The sequence below is a fragment of the Bubalus kerabau genome, chromosome 23, assembly GCF_029407905.1.
Source record: "Bubalus kerabau isolate K-KA32 ecotype Philippines breed swamp buffalo chromosome 23, PCC_UOA_SB_1v2, whole genome shotgun sequence".
NCBI classification, from domain to species: Eukaryota; Metazoa; Chordata; class Mammalia; order Artiodactyla; family Bovidae; genus Bubalus; species Bubalus kerabau.
Window position 1 is genome coordinate 36,314,753 of NC_073646.1, and position 22,783 is coordinate 36,337,535.

A 22,783-nucleotide genomic window follows, 5' to 3' on the forward strand; every position below is an offset into this window, starting at 1 on the left:
AGAGGACGGCGAGGAAGACACAGACTCTCCTGTCCTCCTCCAGTCTCCTGGGTCCAGCTGTCACTCAGCCGGATGGGTGGACGCACACCCAGGATACGCAGGGCCTTGGGTGGGGGGTGTCACGGCCCCTGCCTGGGATGCGCTCATGGCTCAGACACAGTCAGCCCTGCAGGAAGGTAGGCAACAACCAGGATCCCCAGCAGGCCCCAGCACTTCCAGCAAAAAGGGGGTGACCCACACACACATTCCCACGTGGGCTTGTATGTAAGCAAACACCCAAGACTGGAGAAGCTCCCATCTTGTGCTGGAACCGGACGCCCCCGGCGAGGCAAACAAGCGAGGCAAACAAGCTTCTTTTCTTGGCCATCTGCTCCGGCTCCGAGGGCTGGGGACCTCCCCTCCCCCTCCCCCTCCCCCTCCCCTCCCCCTCCCCTTCCTTCCGCCGCCCCATCCCCCACGTGGCTTCTGTTACCACGGCAGGGCAGCACTGGCCTCCGCACAGAAGGCTTTGGTTAGCGGGTCAGGCAGGAGATGAAGGGTGCAGGGCAAAGGGCACAGGCCCAAGAGGAGACCTATGGAGGGGGGATGCTCTGGGAGGGAACCCTGGAGCCACAGGGGAGGAGAGAAGGGCGAGGAGCTCTGGGGTGTTTGGGGGGCCCCCAGCTGGCCAGGCCCTTCCCCCCACTCCCATCAGGCCCCCCTCTCCACCCCAGAACAGCCCCCTGCAGCTTCCCAGCCCTAGAGAAGCAGTTCCCAGTTCCTGAGACCGCACCAGATATTTATATTGAGGCTGCCACAAAGAATTTTCTGGAGAACTCCTCCTTCTCCGCCCACTCCCACTTCAAAGAAGCCAGACCCCTAAAGCTGGTGGCCTCTGTGGCTCCTTTAAAGTGGCTTCTGGAAAGCGGGTCTGGTGGGAACAAAGCGCAGAAGAGGCCTCTGCTCCAGGACCCCTCTGAATTACAGACCCGCCTTGGAGGAGAGGGAGGCCAGTGCCTCAGTTTCCCGGAAGAGGATGGATCAGGCGCTTGCTCGTGGGTTCACTTTTGTCCCTTACTTTTGTCCCCAGTTATCTGCACCCGTGACTAGGCTGAAGTTTGGGTCTTTGCTCCCACTGGGTGTCTGACCCATATGAGCCCCCAGACCAGGCAAGGCTGACTTTGCCTCAGTCGACCACACAGTTCCTGGCACTCACAGACCCACTTAGAGCATCTGAGTGTGAATTGTCCACAGCCTTCTCTCTGCTCTGGGGACTCTGGAGAAAGGCTCTAGTTCTCATCTTCCCTGAATGGTCCGCTTTCCCTTCCTCACCCAAGGCCCTTCTCTTGCTCACAAAATCCGTTCCAGTTCAAGACAACTGATCAGACTGGCTAAAATATAAAAAATATGTATTATATTATTGAGTGCATGGCTAAGTTGGAGAGAAAGGAAAGGGATTTATATAAAAGGCGAGAAACTAATCACTGCAGATGGTGACTGCAGCCATGAAATTAAAAGACATTTGCTCCTTGGAAGAAAAGCTATGACCAACCTAGACAGTATATTAAAAAGCAGAGACATTACTTTGCAGACAAAGGTCCATCTAGTCAAAGCTATGATTTTTCCAGGAGTCATGTATGGATGTGAGAGATGGACTATAAAGAAAACTGAGCCCTGAAGAATTGATGCTTTTGAACTATGGTGTTGGAGAAGACTCTTGAGAGTCCTTGGACTGCAAGAAGATCAGACCAGTCATCCTAAAGGAAATCAGTCCAGAGTAGTCATTGGAAGGACTGATGCTGAAGCTGAAACTCCAATACTTTGGCCATCTGATGCAAAGAACTCCTTAGAAGAGACCCTGATGCTGAGAAAGATTGAGGGCAGGAGGAGAAGGGGACGACAGAAGATAAGATGGTTGGATGGCGTCACTGACTCGATGGTCATGAGTTTGAGCAAGCGCTGGGAGTTGGTGATGGACAGGGAAGCCCAGTGTGCTGCAGTCCGTGGGGTCGCAAAGAGTCAGACCCGACTAAGCGACTGAACTGAACTGAACTGAACTGAGAAACTAGTAGAAAGCACAAGCTTGCAAGGATAACAGGTCACAGCGGGTCAGAGGTTCCAGGAACAACTGCTCCCGGAAGGTGAGAGTTGTGGAGCATCTCGTACAGCGTCAGGAGGAAATCTGCCTAAAGTGGGGGAGAGTTTGGAAATGAATTGATAAAAACTCAGAAAAGCTAAGGGAACAAAAATAACCATGAGAAACATGATTCAAAATTGGGCAATAGGGACTGCCCTGATGGTCCAGTGGTTAAAACTCCATGCTCCCAAGGCAGGGGGCCGAAATTGGGTCTCTGGTCAGGGAACTAGATCCCACATGCCATAACTCAGAGTTCGCATGCTGCAACTAAGACCCAGCACAGGCAAATACATAAATAGATATCTTTAAAAGAAAAAAAAAAGCAAAAAAATTCGACAAAGGACTTAGACATGTCTCTACAGTTGACAAACAAATGGACAATAAGCACATGAAGAGATGCTAACAATCACTAATCATTGGAGAAATAAAAACTAAAACCACAGTGAGATACTATTTCACACCCATTAGGATAACTATTATCCAAAAAAAAAAAATTATAAAATAACGAGTGTTGGCAAGGGTGTGGAGGAATTGGAACCTTTTCACACTGTTGTTGGGAATGTAACATGGTACAGCCACTATGGAAAACAGTATGATATTTCCTCAGAAAAGCTAAAAATAGAACCACCACATCCAAGTATCTAGCCAAAAGAAATTTGTACACCCATGTCCCTTAACAGCATTATTTACAACAGCCAGAAGGTTTGGAAGAAACCCAAATGTCCATCAACAGGTAAATGGATACACAAAATGTGGTCCGTCTACACAATGGAATATTATTCTGTCTTTAAAAAATGAAGAAATTTTGACACTTGCTACAACATGGATGAGCTTTGAGGACATTAAAAATAATAATAATAATAAAGGGGTCTCCTGCATTGCACGCAGATTCTCTACCATCTGAGCCACCACGGAAGCCCGAGTGAAATAAGTCAGTCACCAAAGAACCAATTCTGTATGAGTTCACTTACACAAGGAACCCAGAGTAGTCAAAGCCATGGATACAGAAAGCAGAATGGCAGTCGCCAAGGGCTGGGGGTGTGGGCAGGAGGAAATGGGTGTTAATGTCCAGGGGGTGTACAGTTTCTGTCCTGCAAGATGAAAAGGGTCTGGAGACAGTTGGCATTGATGGTTGCACAATAATGTGAATACACTTAATGCCGCTGAACTGTGCACTTAAATGTGGTTAAGGTCGTAAGTTTTAAGTTGTGTGAATTCTATCACAATATAAAGAATTGAAAATTCAAAACCTAAAAAAGGAGCTATAAATGATTTCTTTCTTTCTGCTTTTCCATATTTCCCAAATGATCTATGATAAATATAATCAGGGGGAAAAAAATAAACCTTTTTTGAAAGAAGATGTGTCAGGCTCCTTTCACCTAAACATCTGTGTTGGCCACCAGAGCCCCAACCCCTGCTGCTCCCAGGCCTGCCAGGCCCCAGGCTTCCATCAGCTCTCTCTACCTGACACCAACATTTGGTTTCCATTCTCAACTCTTCACATAATTCTTGGAGATCGGCTCCTGCCGGTTTCGGGTCCAGCGGAAAGAAAGCAGCCCTTGGGAGGGTCAGCTTGCGTCCCATGGGGATGCATTTGGCTGGGCCAGCCCTGAGCTGTCTTGCCCAGACACCCCCTGAACCCCCAGAGCCCATCCATCCTGCCGGGCTACCCACCCACTGTCAGCAGGGCAGGCGAATTTCCTGGTGCGTGGTAACCCAAGCCCCTCTCTGCTCCCCATGGGCATGGCCCAGGCTCTGTTATTAATCTTGGGGCAGATCCTATGTCCAAAGCTGAGACAGCTGTCCCCACGTGCAGCTGCCCCAGGCCTGCAGGCAGACAACTTCCAGCCCTCCCACCTCCCTGCCAACAGCCAGGCAGGGAATTGATCTTTTTCCTGCCAAACCCCTTGCTCATGCAATGCCTGGACCCTCACACCGCATCAGAGTCCACCGGGCCCCTCTGTTCACTCCCTGGTTCATTCCAGGCTAGAATGTAACTCCAGGATCCTGAGTTCCAGAGAGACTTAAACTTCTCAGCCTGAAAAGTAAACACTGCAATGTCCAAGCTGGGCCTGCCACGGTTGAATCAATGCTCAGCCATGGGTTACTTGCTGGGGCAGACAAAGCCATCAAGGATGGAGCTCCTGACTCCAAGAGGCTCACAGCCCAGTTGCAGAACAAGAGCATGAAATAAGAATAAAGCAAGTCAGACAGGACTGGGGAAAACAGCCCATGGCAGACACGTGGACAGGTGCTCTGCTATCCAGAAGGCATCACAACCCACCCCGGGGGCCACTGTTCATGCTAGATTCCAAGCAGAAGACACAGCTCCGGTTCAAACTCATGGAAAGCTTCCACAGGAACTGGTTAGGTCCCATCTCACAGATGTGTAAATTGATGCAAGGTAACTGGAACTTGCCCACAGCTAGATGAGGAGCCGAGGCTCTGACATCAATTTGCCTTTCTCCAAAGTACTGAGTATTAGGTCTATGCTTTTAGGACCATCCACCACAGTCCAACTTGGCTGAAACTTTATAAACTGACCTGCCCAACTACTCACAGATGGCCGATGCCCACCCAGCCTGACCTATTTGGCTTTATCACCTATTTCTAACTCTAAATGGACAGATTCCAGGAATATTGTGATAACCAAGGCAGACAATCCCAGGCTCCTGGAAGCTTCCCTGCTAGGGCATGCCAAGATCTGAGGCATTGATGATTTGGCCTTCTGTATTACCTGAGACACAGTTGTGACTCAGTCGTATCTGTCCCCGTGATTTCATCACCAATGGGCATGGAGGGACCAGAGTTGGCACACACAGCCAGCCCCCAGTCCATATGAAGCAACTGGACAGGGACTAAAATACAGCTGGCATCGTTCTGTAAGAGAATGTCATGCCAATCTGAAACACTGCTTTCTGGCCCTTAGGACCACCTGAGGCTTGGGGCAGGGGGAGTGGACACCATCTACCTGGGATACCTGTGTGGAAGGACATAGGTTCATGTTCTTGCCTCTGTTAATCAAGATGGCCTTTGGTTTTCCTTTTAACCAAATTTCCCAGCACAGGACAAGTTGGGCAGGGGAAGGGAGGAATTCACACACTCTCCACCCCCAGCTCAGCATTCACCTCCTCTCCCGTTTCAAACAGATGCTGGCTTTGTTAGAGAGAAAGAGATAGACCAAACAGGAGCTTCCAGTTCACAGCCTAGGACCAGGGCTGTCTGAAGGAAGGATAAGTTGTTGCTGATGGGGGAGGAAAGGACAGATGGGTGATTATGGCAGAATAATTTAGCCTCAAATCAGAATGATTGACCCTATAAGGAGTCGAGAAACCACAGTCCATTATTAGGCTGTTTGTTTAATAAATGGGGGGATGGAGGGGAGGGAAAGGTAGGTGAATCCTAGGTCCTCTGACTCCAAAAATATCCTACCTATAAACCGAGAGGTGAGGCGAATACATCATCATCTTTGTAGACAAGGAGGAGAAGAGGGAGCAGAGAAGATGATTCTGGGTGAGACCAAAACACAGCCCACTTTCTTTTCTCTCTCCTCAGAGCCCTCTACCTCATCATCCTTCATAAGAAAGATGAAACCCCATTCTTCCTGCTCAACCAAGATGCGGACTTACACAATGACCAACACACAAATACACACACAAACACTTTGGAAGACAACAGGGTTCTCTCCTCAAAGGTCCTAGAGAACCACCTGAAAAACCATTAAAACATGTTTCAATGCCTGAAGGTGGCAGTGTATAAAACCAACCTGCTCCAAATCAAGTTTTCCTATTTGCCAGATACAAACATTTACAAGTGTCAGGGAACAAACAGAACACATTCATGACAACAATAAAAACTACAAAATGCCTAGGAATAAATCTAACAAGGTCTGGATAAATGGAGCAGTGTTCCTTGTTCCTGAAAAACATGCCATATTATAAACATTGAATTCTATTAATCCACTAAGTCAGCACAGTCTAGATCAAAACCCCAACAGCATGTTTTATAGAACAGACAAGATGATTCTAAAATTCACGCAAAAGAAAAATGTGCAACACATGCTAAGAATATTTTGATAAAGATGAACAGCAAAAGAGGAATTGCTCTATCAACTAACAAAACAACAAATAAAGATACAGTAATTAAAATAGTGTGATTTCTGGCACCAGATCAGATTAAGAGTTCAGAAAAAAAAAAGCTGTGTATATAGTGAAACTTAGTATGCAATTTTTTAAAAAAGCATTTCAAATTATTGGGAATAGATGGATTATTCAGTAGAAGTGTAAGGGGAGATTTGGGGGGGAAAAAAACTAAAGTTAAATCCCTACCTCACAACTTATGTAAAAACTTAGGTAGGAAGTCCTGTCTTTATCACACTCTTCCCACAAGGCTGAGTCTTAACAGGCTTTTGAAGCTCAAAGACACTCAATCTTAATACTGTCTGAAACCTAGGATCAATACAACTCTCCAAGGCTCCAACTGTCTGTCGTACCATTCCCTTTTCATTTTCATTTGTGTGGTGGGGAGCAAAATAATGTCCAGTCCCAAAAAATGTACTTATCTTAACCCTGGGAACCTGCAAATACGTTATCTCACGTGCTGAAAGAGACTTTGCAGTTGTGATGAAATTGAGGATCTTGAAGTGGGGAGCTGAGCCTCAGTTATCCGGGTGGGCCTGACCTAATCACAAGGGTGTTATAAAATGGAGGCAGGAGGATTAGAACCAGAGAGAGGGGCTGGAGAATGCCCGTTGAAGATGGAGGAAGGAGCCAGAAGTCAAGGAATGCCAGAAGCCTCTAGAACTGAGGCAGGAGGTAGAGGGGCCCCACCCCCACCACTACCACCAGCTAAAGCTATCGGAGATTCACTCCCTGTGGCCTGAAACTCCAAGATGGGAACAGCAGGACAGCTAAGGGAGGCGGCGGGCCCTGCCCAGACCACGTACTTCTCATTCTCCAAGTCAGGAGATCTCCCCAACCACACATACGTGGAAAAGGCTTCTTGGAGGTCAAAAGGGGAGTGATGCCAAGGCATGTCCTACCCAGATGCCTTTTTGGTAAAATCCATCTTAGCTAACAGACACATGCGCACACATGGTGGGATCCTGAGATGAACCAGGCAAATCAAAATGATTGGCCAAAGGAAAACCGGAAGAAATGCCCCATAAAAATAATTCCAACTGCCATGAGAGCACAACTCAGCAACTGTCTCTCTCTGAATCCACCCATGCATCCATGCACACGTGCTGTACTTGTTTTCCCTTTTAATAAATACTTTACTTGTTTCACTACTTTTTGTCTTTGTGGGAATTCTTTTCTGCAAAGTCCAAGAACCAGGACCCTTGTCACTGACCACTGGTCTAGTGGTTAAGATTTGGCATTCTCAGCACCTCAACCCAGCCTCAGTCTTTGGCTAGGAACCTGAGCCCTGCTCCAAGGTGCTGCAGGCTGAGGCCACCTGAGATCAGAAACTGGAAAAAGCAAGGAAATGGATTCTTTTCCAGAAGGACCAATCCTGCGAATACCTTTCATCCCAGTGAGACCCACTTCAGACGTCTAACCTGGAGAACTGTAAGATAATAGGCTGTTTTAAGCCACAAAGTTCACGGTCATTCGTGACACCAACCGTAAGAAACAAGTACAGCTTGCAAAGTGTTGAGTCCTTTCCTGGATGCTGTCTGTAATCCGGGCACTCTGCAAGAACCTAGAGATACAGCAGGGACTCCTGTCCTCGGAGGACTTATAGTCTTGGACAGCTATTAACTAATTATCAATCAATTAATTATAGGATTGACTTACAGTTATCATGAGATTCTAAGTATGAGAGTAAGCTCTGAGGGCATTTAACAAAAGGTCCTAACCTTACCTTGAGGGGGAGGCAGCAAAAGGTTCCCTGAAGACATGATGTTTAAGCTGATCTCTAAGCTTTGAGCAGGAACTAACTAGGCTAAAAGAAAGCAAAGACTGGTCAAGGCAGTGCAAAGGCCCTGGGGCAGGAAGCAGCTTGAGATTAAAGGGTAGCCAGAGATGAGCAGAGCACCCAGAGAGACAAGAAGCAGGCTAGGTGGGGTCAGACTGTGCTCCCTCCAAGCCCCTGATACAGGGGTCTCTCCCATTTGTTCAGCTGCATCTCCAGGAAGGCACATGTTCATACTTCTTACATGAAGACTTTCAGGATCTGAGCTAATTGTTATCATCACCCAAGGGACAAAAGAGAGAAGGAACCTGGCAAAGCCTGAAGAGACCCAGGAACTCATGACCCCCCAAATAGAGGGTGTCTGGGCAGGTTGAGACCTCTCGGAAGGGAGAATCAGCCACATAGCCAAGTCCATCAGAGAGGGGCAGGAAGAGGTACGTGCTGACTCCCCAGATAAGCCCTTGCAGGAATGACAAAAATGTCAGACGCCAGAGGCAGCTGGTGGGGGTGCAGACAGCTGGAGCCAAATCAGAAGGAAACTGCCACCCTTCTCCCCAAAGGCCCTGGCGCCTCTGGGGGCCAGCAGCGGTGGCCAGGTCAGTGGGCAGCCTGCAGCCTGCAGCAGGGCAGGATTCCAGAAGCTACCTTCTGGGGAAGAGGAAAGCCCAAGCCTTCACAAGGGCTCCAAAGCAGAGCAGCCCTTCAGCTGGGCCTCCCTGAGTGCTAGGAACTAGGGCGCTTCCCGGTAAATGCCACAGAGTCCCATACCTTCCAGAATGAGGAAAGGGGAGGGGACCATACTTTCAAAGACAAAAGATGTTTCCACTGCAAACCGCAGCCAGGCATGGCCGCAAACACCACGTGGGTGCACGCGCGCGCACATGCACACACACACACACACACACACACAAACAGTAAACATCCATCCTTCTGCAAGTGTTGGTGCCCCTGGTCTTATTCCAAGGGTGGACTTGGGCCAGACGGAGCTGCAGAGCTGGGGCCCTCGGCCAGTAAGCAGGCCACACTGAGTAATAATTAGTCTGCATATTTCACAAACACGTTCCTCATTTGATCTCAGCCCAATCCTGTTAGTTTCACGTTACACGTGAGGCACTGAGTCCATGAAGGGAAGAGCCGGCTTGACTGTGGATCCCCTGGTCCCTTCTCCCCCATCCTGGGGCCACATGAGGCCCCCTCAGCTGTCACATTCCCGGGACATGAAGCTCCTCAGAACTCCTCTGCCTCTGACTCACCATGGGCATCTCCAGACCCCAGACCCTCCAACCTGCTCCCCAATCATATTCCAAGGGCGACCCTCAGTGCTCACTCCCCACTAGTGGCTGAGGTTCTGCTGGGAGTGAGGATAGGCCCCCATCCTTCACTCTTGGTCGTGAAGACCTGAGCGGGGTCTAAGGGATTCAGAAAAACCAACTGGCCTCTCCCTTCTGTATTTCTCTGGCTCCCATACAGCACCAGTAGGGGCAACTGCAGGGTGAGGTTGCAAATGACTCCCAGAAAGAGGTTCTCTGCAAAAGGTGGAAGCTGCCATAACCACTGAGGCATTTAACCTTGACCCACTAGGCCAGCCTTCCCCAGAGCATAGCATCTGGGACCCCACCCAAACAACATGCTCCCCAAAAAAGGATCTGGTGGCCATAGATGTCTGCAAACCCCTGCTTCTTCCCAACCTCTGCAAGGCCCAGCAGCCCACTGCCCACTCTGGGAAAGCCTTTATCACTTCATGGGGCTGCACAGAGTGTTTACTAGATATTGTTCCAAGCCCTTTGTGAATATAAACTCACTGAAGCCCCAGAATGACCTGAGGAGGGAAACACTGCGATTGTGCCCATTTTACAGATATGGAGACTGAGGCACAGAGAGGTCAGATGACTCGGTCAGAGCCACCCAGAGCCGGAATTCAGAGCCAGGCTGCCTGGCTTCAGAGCCTGCTCTTCACGCCCTCCCTCATTCTGAAGGAAACTCTCAAGCTTGGTTCACGAGCACTTCCCAGGCTGCTTCTCATAACTTCCATTAACACCTGACGGAACAAGCTTGGCAATGTCACTACGGGCGGCAGGGGAGCTGGCAGAGGCCAGCAGTCAGTGTGGCCAGCTCTGACCTTCCCACCCATCACTCTGGAGGTGGCTAGGGGTGGGGCAGATGGAGGCCCAGGAGGAGGGGGCCCCCCTGTCTCTCACCCGAGTGTTACAGAATTAACCTGGACTGGATCCAGCTCCTCTCAAGGTGGTCTCGTCCAGGCCACCAAAGAACCATTTTGACCCTGGGATGTTTCTGGGAGGCAGGGCAAGTAAGAACCAGGCAAGGAGGCTGGGGACCCCCTGATTCTTCAGAGATGAGAACCGTGTTCTGTGTGTCTCCTACCCAAGGATCCGCTGCAGGATTCCCGAAAATCCTCTAACAATTAGTTATTGTTACTCGATTCCCCCGCCCCAGGCAGAGTTGGTCCGAGTCCAGCTTGCACACTCGAAGCGGCAATGAAGTGTCGGACCAGTTCAAGCCAAGAGAAGCCTGGAATCGTGTTCTTATTGCCATAGGAATTGTTTCTCTGGGAATGGATTTTAAAATAACAGAGAGGCTGGCGGGGTGGGGGGTTGGGGTGGGGGGTGCAGGGGGCAGAGGGGACAGCGAGATGAAGGGCAAGGAGATGCAGAAAATCCGGGGGCCTGAGGGGAAAGCCTTACCAGATATTCACATTCAGCCCATTCTGTGTGATTTCCACCCACTCCTACTTTAAAGCTGGCTCAGATGGTAAAGAATCTGCCTGCAATGCAGGAGACCCAGGTTGGATCCCTGGGTTGAGAAGATCCCCTGGAGAAGAGACTGGCAACCCATTCCAATATTCTTGCCTGGAGAATCCCATGGACAGAGGATCCTGGCGGGCTACTGTCCCTGAGATCGCAAAGAATTGGACACAACTGAGTGACTAACGCTTTCACCTTTTCACTTTCCTACTTCAAAGGAAGAAGCAGGACCCCCTAAAGCAGGGTGACCTTTGTGGCCCCCCTAAACACAGCTTCTAGAGCTGGTCGGTGGGGGCAAAGCACAGACAAGGACCTCACGCCAGGACCTCTTAGAATGGCAGAGCTGCATGGGGGCAGAGGCCACCCCCTCAGCTTCCCGGAGGTCGGCGATCAAGCCACTTGTTCATTCACTTGCTCAAAAAGCAACCGTGGAACACCTGACACGCACAAGCCTGCCCTTGATATTAAAAATACAAGTATTTGACAAAAACACAAGGTGTGTGAACACCATGCCGTGTTGCTTTTCAAAGCTGAGAATACACCGTGGAGCCTCTGCCAGGTTCCGGGGAGCCAAAGAGCCAGCTACCGGCCTCCCTCGGGCTCTGGGCAAGCCCAGGAGCTCGAGGCTACAATCTGCTCCCGCTGGTCCTCCGTCCACCGAGGGGCTCGATGCTGCCAGCCGCACAGACTCTGAGCACTCCTGTCTCAACTGCATCTCTACCGCCCCAGCCCTGTTTCGGGGTTCCTGACATGGTTCATTAGCTGCTCCTCTCCTCTGGCTCTCTTTCTTCTGTCCCGTCTCCTCCACGCCAGTAAAGCTGGCATGGGACCCACTGTGACCAAGTCTTGTTACAAAGCCCAGGTTCCTTAGGGTGGAAGAAAAGAGGCTTCGCCCTCAGATTCCAAAAGGCCCCACATGCCCCACACTCCCAGCCCTCAGGCAGCTGCTTTGTTGCCTGAAACGCCCTTCCCAGTCACTGCAGAGAACACCTCCGCTCACCCTACAGGACCCACTTCAAAGGTGACTCTTCTCAAAAGACCTTGGCATGTAGCCTTGGTCCACCAGGCCAGCGTCTCCCAAGGTGTGGAGTCTGGAATGGGCTTCCCCGATGACTTAAGTAGTTAAGAATCCGACTGCATTGCAGGAGACATGGGTTCAATCCCTGGTTGGGGAAGATCCCCTGGAGGAGGGCATGGCAACCCACTCAGGTATTCTTGCCTGGGAAATCCCATGGACAGAGGAACCTGGTGGGCCACAGTCCATGGGATGGCAAAGAGTCAGACATGACTGAGCACACACACAAGCAGAGTCTGGAACACCATCCCAGCCAAAGGATTCTATGGCCTCCTAGGTTTGTGAAACCCCCGCTTCTTGGCACTCTTTGCAAGGTTAGCACACTACACTTCACAAGCATGAACAGAATGTGTATGACATATTTCTCAAAGCACTTTTAATTTTCACTCATCTAAGCCTACAACAACCTTACAAAGTAGATCACCCCCATTTTACAGAGGAGAAAACTTAGACATAAAGATGCCCAAACACCCATACACCTAGCTTCCCTAAACGGGTGCTTGCTCATATGCCCCTTGCCTACCTGACCCACTTCGCACACATCTGTGTCACAGCAAGTTCCACTGCTTGCTCTGGGGGCTTCCCCAGCCAGCCTCTGAACTCATCAAGGCCAGAGGCTAAGTCTCAATCAGCAGTCATCTCACTACCCCGGCACTAAGCATGCAGCGGGTGCTTGTTAGTAACTGTTTGAAGGTAAGGCTCCAGGCATCGTGGGTCCAGTGGCAGGGACGAGGCCCATGAGCAGGCAGAAAGGACCATCCACTCACTCCTGTGGAATCAGCAGAGAGCCTCTCCCATACAAGGCTCAGGGCAGAGAGCCCCTGCCCCCAAGGCTCAGCCCCCAGCTCCAGCCTGCTGACAGACCCCAACCATGGACTGAGAAGGCTGGGTGATTAAACTCCCAGCTTGGATAAGCTCACGTGGGCCAGGGGCAGACAGCCCGGGCTCGGGGCACAGGTGGCTCACGACCAGTCAGAGCCATGCTCGGGAGGAAACAGGTAAGAGAAATGATTCTATCTTCAGGAAAGGAGAATGGGAAGTGAGTTCTTGGTACAAAGCCCACAGGCAACCACAGATACAGGAGGCACAGGAAACCGCCCAAAGAGAGGGAATAGAGCAATCCTGGAAGACTTCCTGAAGGAGGCGGGTTTGTGACCGCCCTAGAAGAGGGTGGAGCCAGGATATGGGGTAGGGAGTGGACAGGACAAGCGCCTCAGCTCAGCAGAAACAAGAAAGAGACTTCAGAGTCAGAGATGAGCCTAGAGGATGAGGCACAGGAACTGGGAAGAGGGTGGGTGGGAAGCCAAAAGACCCCTGCATTTCCCCAGAGCAAGGGGTCTCTCACTGCAGGTCCTAAGTCAGAGGGGCTGTGGAATCAATTTTCTGAGTCTTGGCAAGCATTTTTTTATGAACTAGATAGAATACAATAAAAAAGAAAGGATCACATATAGTAATAGTAAGCACGATTTTGTGAAACTTATTTCAAGGGTGAGTGTGTGTGTGTGCGTGTGTAAGTGCACACGCACAGACTCACGCACCATATAAAAGGTATTTCCTACTACGGGTCATGATGAAAGAATCTCAAAAAAAACTCTGTTCTCCATGCAGTGCTCCTCAAACCTGGCTGCATCAAAGAAAAGAAAAAAAAAAAAAACAAAAAACACTTGGGGAGGCCATTAGATACAGCTCTCCAGGCCTTAGACTTCCTGAGTCTGCATGGGTCTGGTTATCCAATTCTTCAGTCTCCCCAGTTCATCCTGATGAGCCATTCGGTGCCCTGCTGTTTAGGGGATGCTGTATCGAAGACCAGCTAAATAATCTGTGGGACACAGTGCAAACTGAAGTTACGGGACCCCTCATTCAAAAAGCTGGATCAGTAAAGGTAGTATCTGTCTCTCCTTCTCAACCTGTCATTTGCTTAGTGTTTCGCGTGTGTTCCTTTATGCACAGAGATCCTCGTGGTTAGCAAGGGCAGACCCCTCCCTGCAACTCCACGGGGTGTAAGTGCACACTCACGCCACCCTTCCCGCTGGCCAGTGGGCTGTAGCATCGCTCAGGTCAGGGGCAGGGAAGTCAAACCAGGCATCTCCCCCTCCCAAGGGCCCATCATAATAAGGCAGATGGGCACCCTTCCAGGGTATTACTGTCTCTCCCCAGGACATGCCAGGATCAGGGTGGCCAGAGGCTCTGCCCTGCTGAGTCACCCACTGAGCACACTATGGCACTGCCAGTCCAGGGCAGGGACTACAGCTGCCATGCCCCACTCCAGGGTGCCACAGGGCGCACGCACCCAATCCCAGCCCTCTCGGAGTGCACATCCAGGCTCCAGCCAGAGGCAGAGGGTGGCAGTGGTCACTGGGCAGGGGTGGAGAGGGGGAGGCCAGATGGACCTGGGGTGCCAGAGGGTGGGGAGTGAGTAGCGGAGAACAAACACCAGGGAGGTGGTGGGAGGTGTTGAGAGGTGGGTCATGGTCAACGCTAAGGATCAAGTCCCTGGTGTGTCACGGTTCCATCAGACTTCCCTTACAGAGCACTCATTCAAGGCTATGAGTATTGAGAAGTGGGAGACACTACTGGGAGACAAAGCACTGAACTGCAAGTGTGGACCCTGCTGAGCGCTGCATCTTGGCCCCTGCACGGGTCCAGGGGCCCTGCCTGGGAAGCCGGGCAGAGGGAGGCAGGTGGGAGGCCCGGAGGAAGAAGGAAGAAATAGCCCGGGTCCAGCACTGTCGGCATATCAGGGATCAGACCCTTTCCAAAATCTTGACTGGCCAGAGAGTTTCTAAATGGAAAACCAAAAGCAGTCGCAAGTTCTGAACTCCATCCTGTCACTTCTTAGAACAGTGTGAAAATCGGTAAAAGCTCCGAAGGTCAGGCCAGAATACAGATGTGTTTCTAAAGGAGCCAGAACAAAATCCCTGTGAGCCACCTTGGACCCTCCTTCCCTGAAGCTCCCCGTCATCTCTGGAAGGGATCTCTTCATCCCCAGCTACTGCGTGTCCCATGCCACTCGCCTGCAAAGTGACCCCCAGCAGGACCTGCATCCACTCTGAATTCACAGCCTCAGTGGGTCCTTGATGAATACAATCTGGTTCACTCCACACAACTGGCAGGGACCAACTCTATTCCTGACCCTGGGCCAGGCCCCCAACAGGCAGGTGATGTCCCCTGTGGTCCTCACAGTCTAACAGGAGACGGGGAACATCTGGACACAGATGGCTTAGCTCAGTCACCGTGAACTTTTGTGGCCATGGTCTTCTGGGGAAAGGCCATCCAACTTTTGAGGATTTGGGGTACACGCATCCTTGCTCCATCCCCAAGACTCACTCCACATCCCCCCAAAACTGCCTTAAACCTGGGCAAGAGAAGTCCCATCCTAGGCAGTAAGCTATTGCGGCCCCAATCTGGCCCCTTCTGGCCACATCCCACCCCACAGGGCAAGGAGACCATGGGGCTGAGGGGATATGACCCCCAGAGCCCACAGCCCCCCGAGAGCAAGAGTCTTCTCCAGCACCACAACTCAAAAGCATCAGTTCTTCGGCATTCAGCCTTTTTTATGGACCAACTCTCATATCCGTACCTGACTACTGGAAAAACCACAGCTTTGACTAGATGGGCTTTTGTCAACAAAGTGATGTCTCTGCCTTTTAATATGCTGTCTAGGTTTGTCATAGCTTTTCCTCCAAGGAGCAAACATCTTCTAATTTCATGGCTGCAGTCACCATCTGCAGTGATTTTGAAGCCCAAGAAAATAAAATCTTTCACTGCTTCCACTTTTCCCCCCTTCTGTTTGTCATGAAGTAATAGGACCGAATGCCATGATCTTAGTTTTTTTAATGTTGAGTTTCAAATCAGCTTTTTCACTCTCCTCTTTCACAGTCATCAAGAGACTCTTTAGTTCCTCTTCACTTTCTTCCATTAGAGTGGGATCATTTGCCTATGTGAAGTTGATATTTCTCCTGGCAATCTCGATTCCAGCTTGTGATTCATCCAGCCCAGCATTTGGCATGATGTACTCTGCATATAAGTTAAATAAGGAGGCTGACAATATACTCCTTTTGCAGTTTTGAACCAGTCAGTTGTTCCATGTCCGGTTCTAACAGGAGGCAGTGACAAAAATCATCCTCTTTTTTAAAAGAAGGCTTTTCCCCTTCTGCCATTAACTTGGTGAAGAAGGCCAGTTGTCCTGTAGGATCCCAAGTTCTAGATTTGGCTGGCTACTCCCAAGCGGTGTAAATAATTTGATCCACTATCCCCTGTATCTCATCCATATTAGAGATTAGGTGTGAAAGTTTGATTAGATTTAGGATCTTTTATTTGGGAGAGTGGGGGAGGGCAAGAATGCTTCATAGTTGGTCTGGTGGATCTTGTTAGATCATGTGTTATGGATTGAATATTCATGTTCCCTCCACCCCCCCAATTCATATATTGAAACCCTAACTTTCGGTGTGATGGCATTTAGAGATGGGGCCTTTGGAAGGTAATTATGAAGATGAAGATTTAGATGAGGTCATGAGGGTCGGGTCCCCATGATGGGAATGGTGTCCTTATAAGAAGAGGAAGAGAGATTAGAGTGTCCTCTCTCACTCTCCCTTCCCATGTGTAGACCCCAGAGTCGGCTGTCCGCAAGCCAAAAAGATAGTCCTTATCGGGAATTGAATCGGCACCTTGATCTTGGACTTCCCAGCCTCCAGATCTGAGAAATAAATGTCTAGAGTCTAAGCCACTCAGTCTATGGCATTTTGATAAGGCAGCCCAAGCTGACTAGTACTGGTGGACAGGACTTTTTTTTCTCCTGGAGAGTTGGGTTTTAAACCTCCACCAGAATACCGCTGTCTACAGGTTCCCACTTCCTCCTCTCTCTTTTCTTCTCAATTCATTTTGAAGAAACTAGGCCTTGCTAGCATTGATGCTTTTGAGTTGTGGTGCTGGAGAAAACTCTTGAGAGTCCCTTGGACAGCAATGGAATCAAACAGGTCAATCCTAAAGGAAATTAACCCTGAATATTCATTGGAAAGACTGTTGCTGAAGTTGAAGCTCCAATACTTTGACCACCTGATGTGAAGAGTCGACTCATTAGAAAAGATCCTGATCCTGAGAAAGACTGAACCCAAAGGAGAAGGGTGTGGCAAAGCATGAGCCGGTTAGAAAGCATCACTAACTCAATGGACATGAATTTGAGCAAACTCCGGGAGACAGTGGAAGACAGAGGAGCCTGGCGTGCTGCAATCCATGACCTCGAAAACAGCTGGATATGACTTAGTGACTAAATAACAACAACAAAGAAGAGGTTCTGTCTCTCAGTCCTGTCCAACCCTCTCTGACCCCATGGACTGCCACACACGGAGCAATTACTCATCAAGGTTGGAAGATCAGACCTACTTATTTAACCATCCATTAGCTTACTGTATAACCTGTAAACATTCAGCCCTGCAGCACGTGGTCTCCCTTTGTCCTCAAGCCTCACACCCTGTACAGGAGGAACGGGTTTATAGAATGCAAGCCATTCTCCAGAGCAGAAGCAAAAGCAACTCTGTCCCTCACCCCTGCCCATGATCCCACCCTGTGGGTGTATTCATTCCTTCCTCTGCTTAAAATCTGGGCAGATCTTCACCACTCTTCTGGTTTCTCTTAGCAGAACCTTCTCACTCCAAGAATTAATATTAAAACTCTTATTCAAATTAAAACCTCTCCCTCCCCAGCTGAGAACTGTGCACCCAGAATGGGGTGGAGGGGCCCTTTCTCTGGTTTTCAGTCCTCATACTCTGATCACTCACTGCTGTGTTGGACCCTTTAGAGTTGGATACAGAGATGAGCAGGTGATAACAGATGAGACGTCTAATCACCATCTGTGAAAGGGAGGGAGGGAATGATCGGGGGAGGGAGGCAGGAAGAAGACTGAAATACACATGCTGATGGCTCACAGGGTAAAGAAACCACCTGCCGAGCCAGAGACCTGGGTTCAATCCCTGAGTTGGGAAGATACCCTGGAGAAGGGAACAGGTACCCACTCCAGTATCCTGGCCTGGAGAATTCTTGAACTGTATAGCCCTTGGGGTCACAAAGAGGGAGACATGACTGAGCGACTTTCATTTTCACCTCAAAGAGCTTCACCAATGTGTTAGCCTTATTCAGATCCAATGGAAGGACTAGAATGTGGAGCTGGGGGCTCCATCCTTATGCAAGCCTCCCGGTCAATTAATGTTACATTTCCCCTTAGCTTTTACTTGGCATCTGAACCCTTTGTGGCTGACAAAAGTCATTAGTGGCCCAAACACAGGGCTGCAAGATTTTACTGGAAGTGGGTCTCTAAGGAATTGATGTCCTCTTCTTTCTGCCAAAATAGCTTCATCAGGGGGCCCACGCTGGGCTTGTGATGGAGGTGACCAGAGCAGAGCACTGCTGCATAAAAAGCAAGATGCACCCAGAACATGTCAGACCCAGATGCCCAGTCCAGGAGGGCAGGCACAGGCACATACACACACAGAGAAAAGAGAACACAGGACCAATAACCGTGAAATAAGAGAAGACCATTTGTCAAGAAACAGCGCTGTCACTCTGCCCATCAACTGAAACCAAGCCACTGTAAACATACGTATGGAGCCAAGCAGAGGCCAACGCTGTGAAGAGCCCAGTGCCAAGCGCTGTCCCCAAGCCTTCTGCTTCTGGAGTGAATCAGACTCAGGAACGTGTGACACCAGCCCACAACTCGCCCAGACCCGAATCTAGTGCCTGCAGTGCCCACGCAGGCCTTTGGGTGGAAGGGCTCAGCCAGGCTCCAAAGCAACTATGTCAACCTGCCCCAAGCCTCCTTAACACCTCCCAGTATCCCATTTGGAAACCCATTTTCCACCCATTCATCCAGTTCCTCCCTGAATGTAATACACCTTCTCCCTGCTCCCATCCTGGTGGAAAGAGTTCCGTGAGATGACATTTGTTTGGGACTCTTTTTATTGGTGCCAAAACCATCCTTTCCAAATTATCTCTGGAAGTCCCCGAGTTCTAATCTACCAAACACCAGAACCCGCATCCCCCATTCACTGGCTCCCTGCATGGAGTTCCCATCTGGTCCCTCTCAGCACGCACAGTCCAGGCTACAGGAGCCTTTTACACCTCCCCTCCCCACCCCCAATACACACACACACACTTTTGAACTACAAAAGTAATACATGGGTATATGCTCCTTGTAAAATATGCAAACAAGACACAAGCAGATGGAGCGGGGGCAAGGGTGGAGGGAATGGGAGTTCTCTTTCACTCTCTCTTCTGACCTGGTCAAGCCCAGGTCTCTCCATATGGGAAACTGCCAAAAATGGTTTCCTACCAACTTGATATGCGCTGCCCAGGTCACACAGTGGTAAAGGATCCACCTGCCAAAGCAGGAGACACAGGAGAAGTGGGTTCAATCCCTGGGTCGGGAAAATCCCCTGGAGGAGGAAATGGCAACCCACTCCAGTATTCTTGCCTGAAAAAATCCCATGGACAGAGGAGCCTGACAGGCTACAGTCCATGGAGTCGCAAAGAGTCAGACATGACTAAGCACACACAGTATTATTATTACCAACTGTATACATATATATATATATATATATATATACACACATCTACATATAGATTGAATTTTTCATAAGTGAGAGATCTTAAACATATCATTTTTCAACTTGAAAAACTTAGTTTTTAAAATATTCTCCTATGGAAGTGTGCATTTCCACACTACTCTGGGTGTTTGGAGAATAATACTAATAGAAGCCTTGGGGGAGCATTTCCAAACAAAATGAAGGAAATAAAATTGCATGCAAAATTTTCCAGAAGTACTTTTATATGCTCTTCTGAGAACCGCTTGAACCAGCTATGCAGTGTACCGACACAAAGCATCCCGGTCTCCTCAATACAAGGCACTGTAGGAATTCACCTTGGTCGCCCTGCCAGGCTTGGTAAACACCAGGGAGGACAAAAGAACCGGGACCTGTCGCTTCTTGCCTTGCTCCGTAAACAATAAGCCCCGTGGTACCCTAGAAAGCACAGGATTTGGAGAAAGAAGACAGGAGGTGAGTCCTGAGTTGCCACTGAACGTGGGGACCTCTCTCGGAGCCCATGTTCCCTCGGTTAAAGAAAAGACAATATTATACTCTAATCGCTAACCCTGGGGTGGTTTTAGGATCAAAAGAGACGGGTGGCACCAAAGCAGGATGTATTCAAGAACGGTAACACAGCTGTGTGAGTCGTAATTACTATTAAATGGGAAAGGCTAAATTCCGGCGAGTTGCGCAAACTAAAAGACTTGGCAACTTCTACTCGCGGGCTCACGCGTTTTCTGGGGGGATTCAATCACGGATTGAGGAGACGCTGCCCGAACCGTCCTGGGGTGGCCAGCGCGCCACCTGCCGGCAGAGGAGGTGGCCGCGGGTGGGTCCCGGCACCGCGGGCTCGGGGACTCAGCTCCCTCTCCCAGGCCGCCGCGGACTCTTGCAATCCGAGCCGGGTCCCCGTTCCCCGGTGGCTGGGGAGCCGCAGCCCAGGCTGCTCCGCGGGCCCAGCCCCAAAGGCCGGATGGAGTCGCCCCGCCGGTGTCTCTGGCGGCCGGCGTGCGAGTGGGGAGCCCGGATGCAAGGCCTTAGCGTCGCGGGAACCTGCTCCCCAACACAAAGCCGCGGCCGCGCAGGTGAGCGCGGCGGAGCCACGTGAGCCGGTGAACTTGCAGGAACTGGGCCACCGAGCCCCAGCCAACCACGGTCGCCCCACTCAGCGCACCCCCGCCGCAGGTTTGAGCCGCCTCCGCTCGGATTCGGGAGCCGAAGGGGCGAAGGTTCGGAGAGCAAGGAAACGAAGAGGGGTGGGCGCGGCCAGAGACCACCCCAGTCTCAGCCCCGCACCTCCGGTCCCGAGGCCCCGCGCCCTCAGCCCCCACAGTCTGTGCCCCTAGCACGCGATCACCCTTGTCTTCACCCCCCAGTCCTCGACCGTCCTGTGCCCCCAGCCCCCAATCCCACCCTCCCAAGCCCCAGACTCCACCTCCGCGCCCCCAGCCCCGGACCGCCCCGAGTCCCCAGGCCCCCTGTTCTCAACCACCCGGCGTCCCCAGCCGCGGCCGCCCGTGCCCCCAAACCCCCAACCCCATGATCTGCAGCCCCTAAGCCCCCACCCCCGCGCGCCTCCAGACCCGGGCTTCCCCGAGTCCCCCGGGCCCGCCGCCCGCACCCTCACCCCACCCCCCCCCCACCCCCCGCCACCCGCCGGCTACTCACCGGCGGCCCCCGTACCCGCTGCCGGGGGAGCCGGCGCCCGGGTCAGGATAGGCGTGCTGCTGCAGGGCCGCGGCCGGGAAGGGGTAGAGGAAGCCGGTGGCCAACGCCGACCCGCAGAGGCAGCAGCACGCCCAGGGCAGGAGCAGAGCCAGCTTCATCTTGCGCGGCCGCCCGCGGGGACCCGGAGTCCCGGGCGGGAGGACGGTCGGGAGCGCACCGGCGGCCCCCGCCGGAGCCGAGCGAGCGCGCCGACGAGCGAGCGGAGCCCGGGTCCGAGCTGGAAGTGCCTGGGGGGCGCCCACGCCTCTCAGGGCCGCCTTTTCAAATTCGGCGAGGTGGGCTCTGCGCCGTCAAAGGGGGCGTGGGGCTTTCTCATTAACCCTCGGCAGTCCGGGGCCGAGGAGGCGCCAGTGGAGGCCGAGTCGGGGGAGAGGGTGTTCCTGCTCCGCTGGGGGTCCCGGGACCCGCGCGCCCCGAAAGCCAGACCTTGTGCCTGGGTCCCTGAACACAAGCTCCTTAGAAACCTCCCAACCAAACCTTCAGGTCGCAGACCTTCTGGAGCACCCACCCTGTTCCTGGCATGCTCGCCTGGGCAGTGTGGTTTAATCCCTACAACATGGTTGTCTGTATTAGGTGGTGCCAGTCCCATCTTTCAGAGGTACAAACTGATGCTCAAAAAAGTTAGGCAGGAAAGATACACGCTCCTTGTCCAAGGCTCTTTGAACTAAATCGTTTCGCATCCAGATGTCTGCAGAATCATCTCCCATTTTTACCTCCAGACTCTGTCACCTGCCAGCTGTCTAAGCCAAGAAGATATTTCGGAGGAAGGAGGCATTCCGTATGGGGTGCAAAGTTGTCCCTAGACTCACAGATTTGTGAAGCATCATATCTGGGAAGGAGCTGGGGGAAGACGTGATACAATCCCACATTTTACAGGTGTGAGAACTGGGTCCCAGATCACACACTGAGCCCAAGGCCAGCCTGACCCCAAGTTGGTGTTTTCTGGACCACGTTATCCCCTCGGGGCTTGTACCCAGCACAAAGGGCCAGTGGGAGCTGAAATCCAGCCTGTGCCCCACTCCCCAGATTGACATCTTTTTCCAGTTCTCCCCACAGCATCCTAGGGGCTGGCAGAGGCCCTGAAGCTGGCTCTAAGCCTGCTAACAGTGGGAAGCTCCTAGTTCCTAAAATGCAGGTAGGACTGGAGAGAAGCCATCAAGTATGGAAATGCTTGGTGGACTGTGACCCATTTTATAGAAGAACTGTGGGATTGTTGTTAGAAGAAGAACAGGAAGATGCTGTTGAAAATGTGGAGGGAAAGCCCAGGTTCCATGGCTCTTACCCTCCTGTTACATATCTCAGTGTGTATCCATGTATACAATTCCCGTATGTACCTTCTTGAGGGCTTCCCTCATAGCTCAGTCAGTAAAGAATCTGCCTGCAATGCAGGAGACCCGGGTTCAATTCCTGGGTTGGGAAGATCCTCTGGAGAAGGAAATGGCAACCCACTCCAGTATTCTCGCCTGGAGAATCCCATGGACAGAGGAGCTTGGTGGGCTACAGCCCAAGGGATGGCAAGAGTTAGACACAACTTAACGACTAAACCACCACCACCACCACACTCTCATGAGTACAAGCCCCAAGATTTCATATCCAATCCTCTTCACCC

The 22,783-nt window shown here is 51.2% G+C and overlaps 1 protein-coding gene across 1 annotated transcript in view; it reads right to left on the reverse strand.

Moving 5' to 3' along the window:
- Positions 1 to 21,356, reverse strand: part of COL26A1 (collagen type XXVI alpha 1 chain) — a 160,590-nt gene extending 139,234 nt beyond the window's left edge. The window contains exon 1 of the mRNA XM_055561519.1: positions 21,115 to 21,356. Within this exon, the coding sequence (XP_055417494.1) occupies positions 21,115 to 21,272 (158 nt within the window). The 5' untranslated portion in view covers positions 21,273 to 21,356. The remainder of the gene's footprint in view (positions 1 to 21,114) is intronic.
- Positions 21,357 to 22,783: the final 1,427 nt, after the last annotated feature.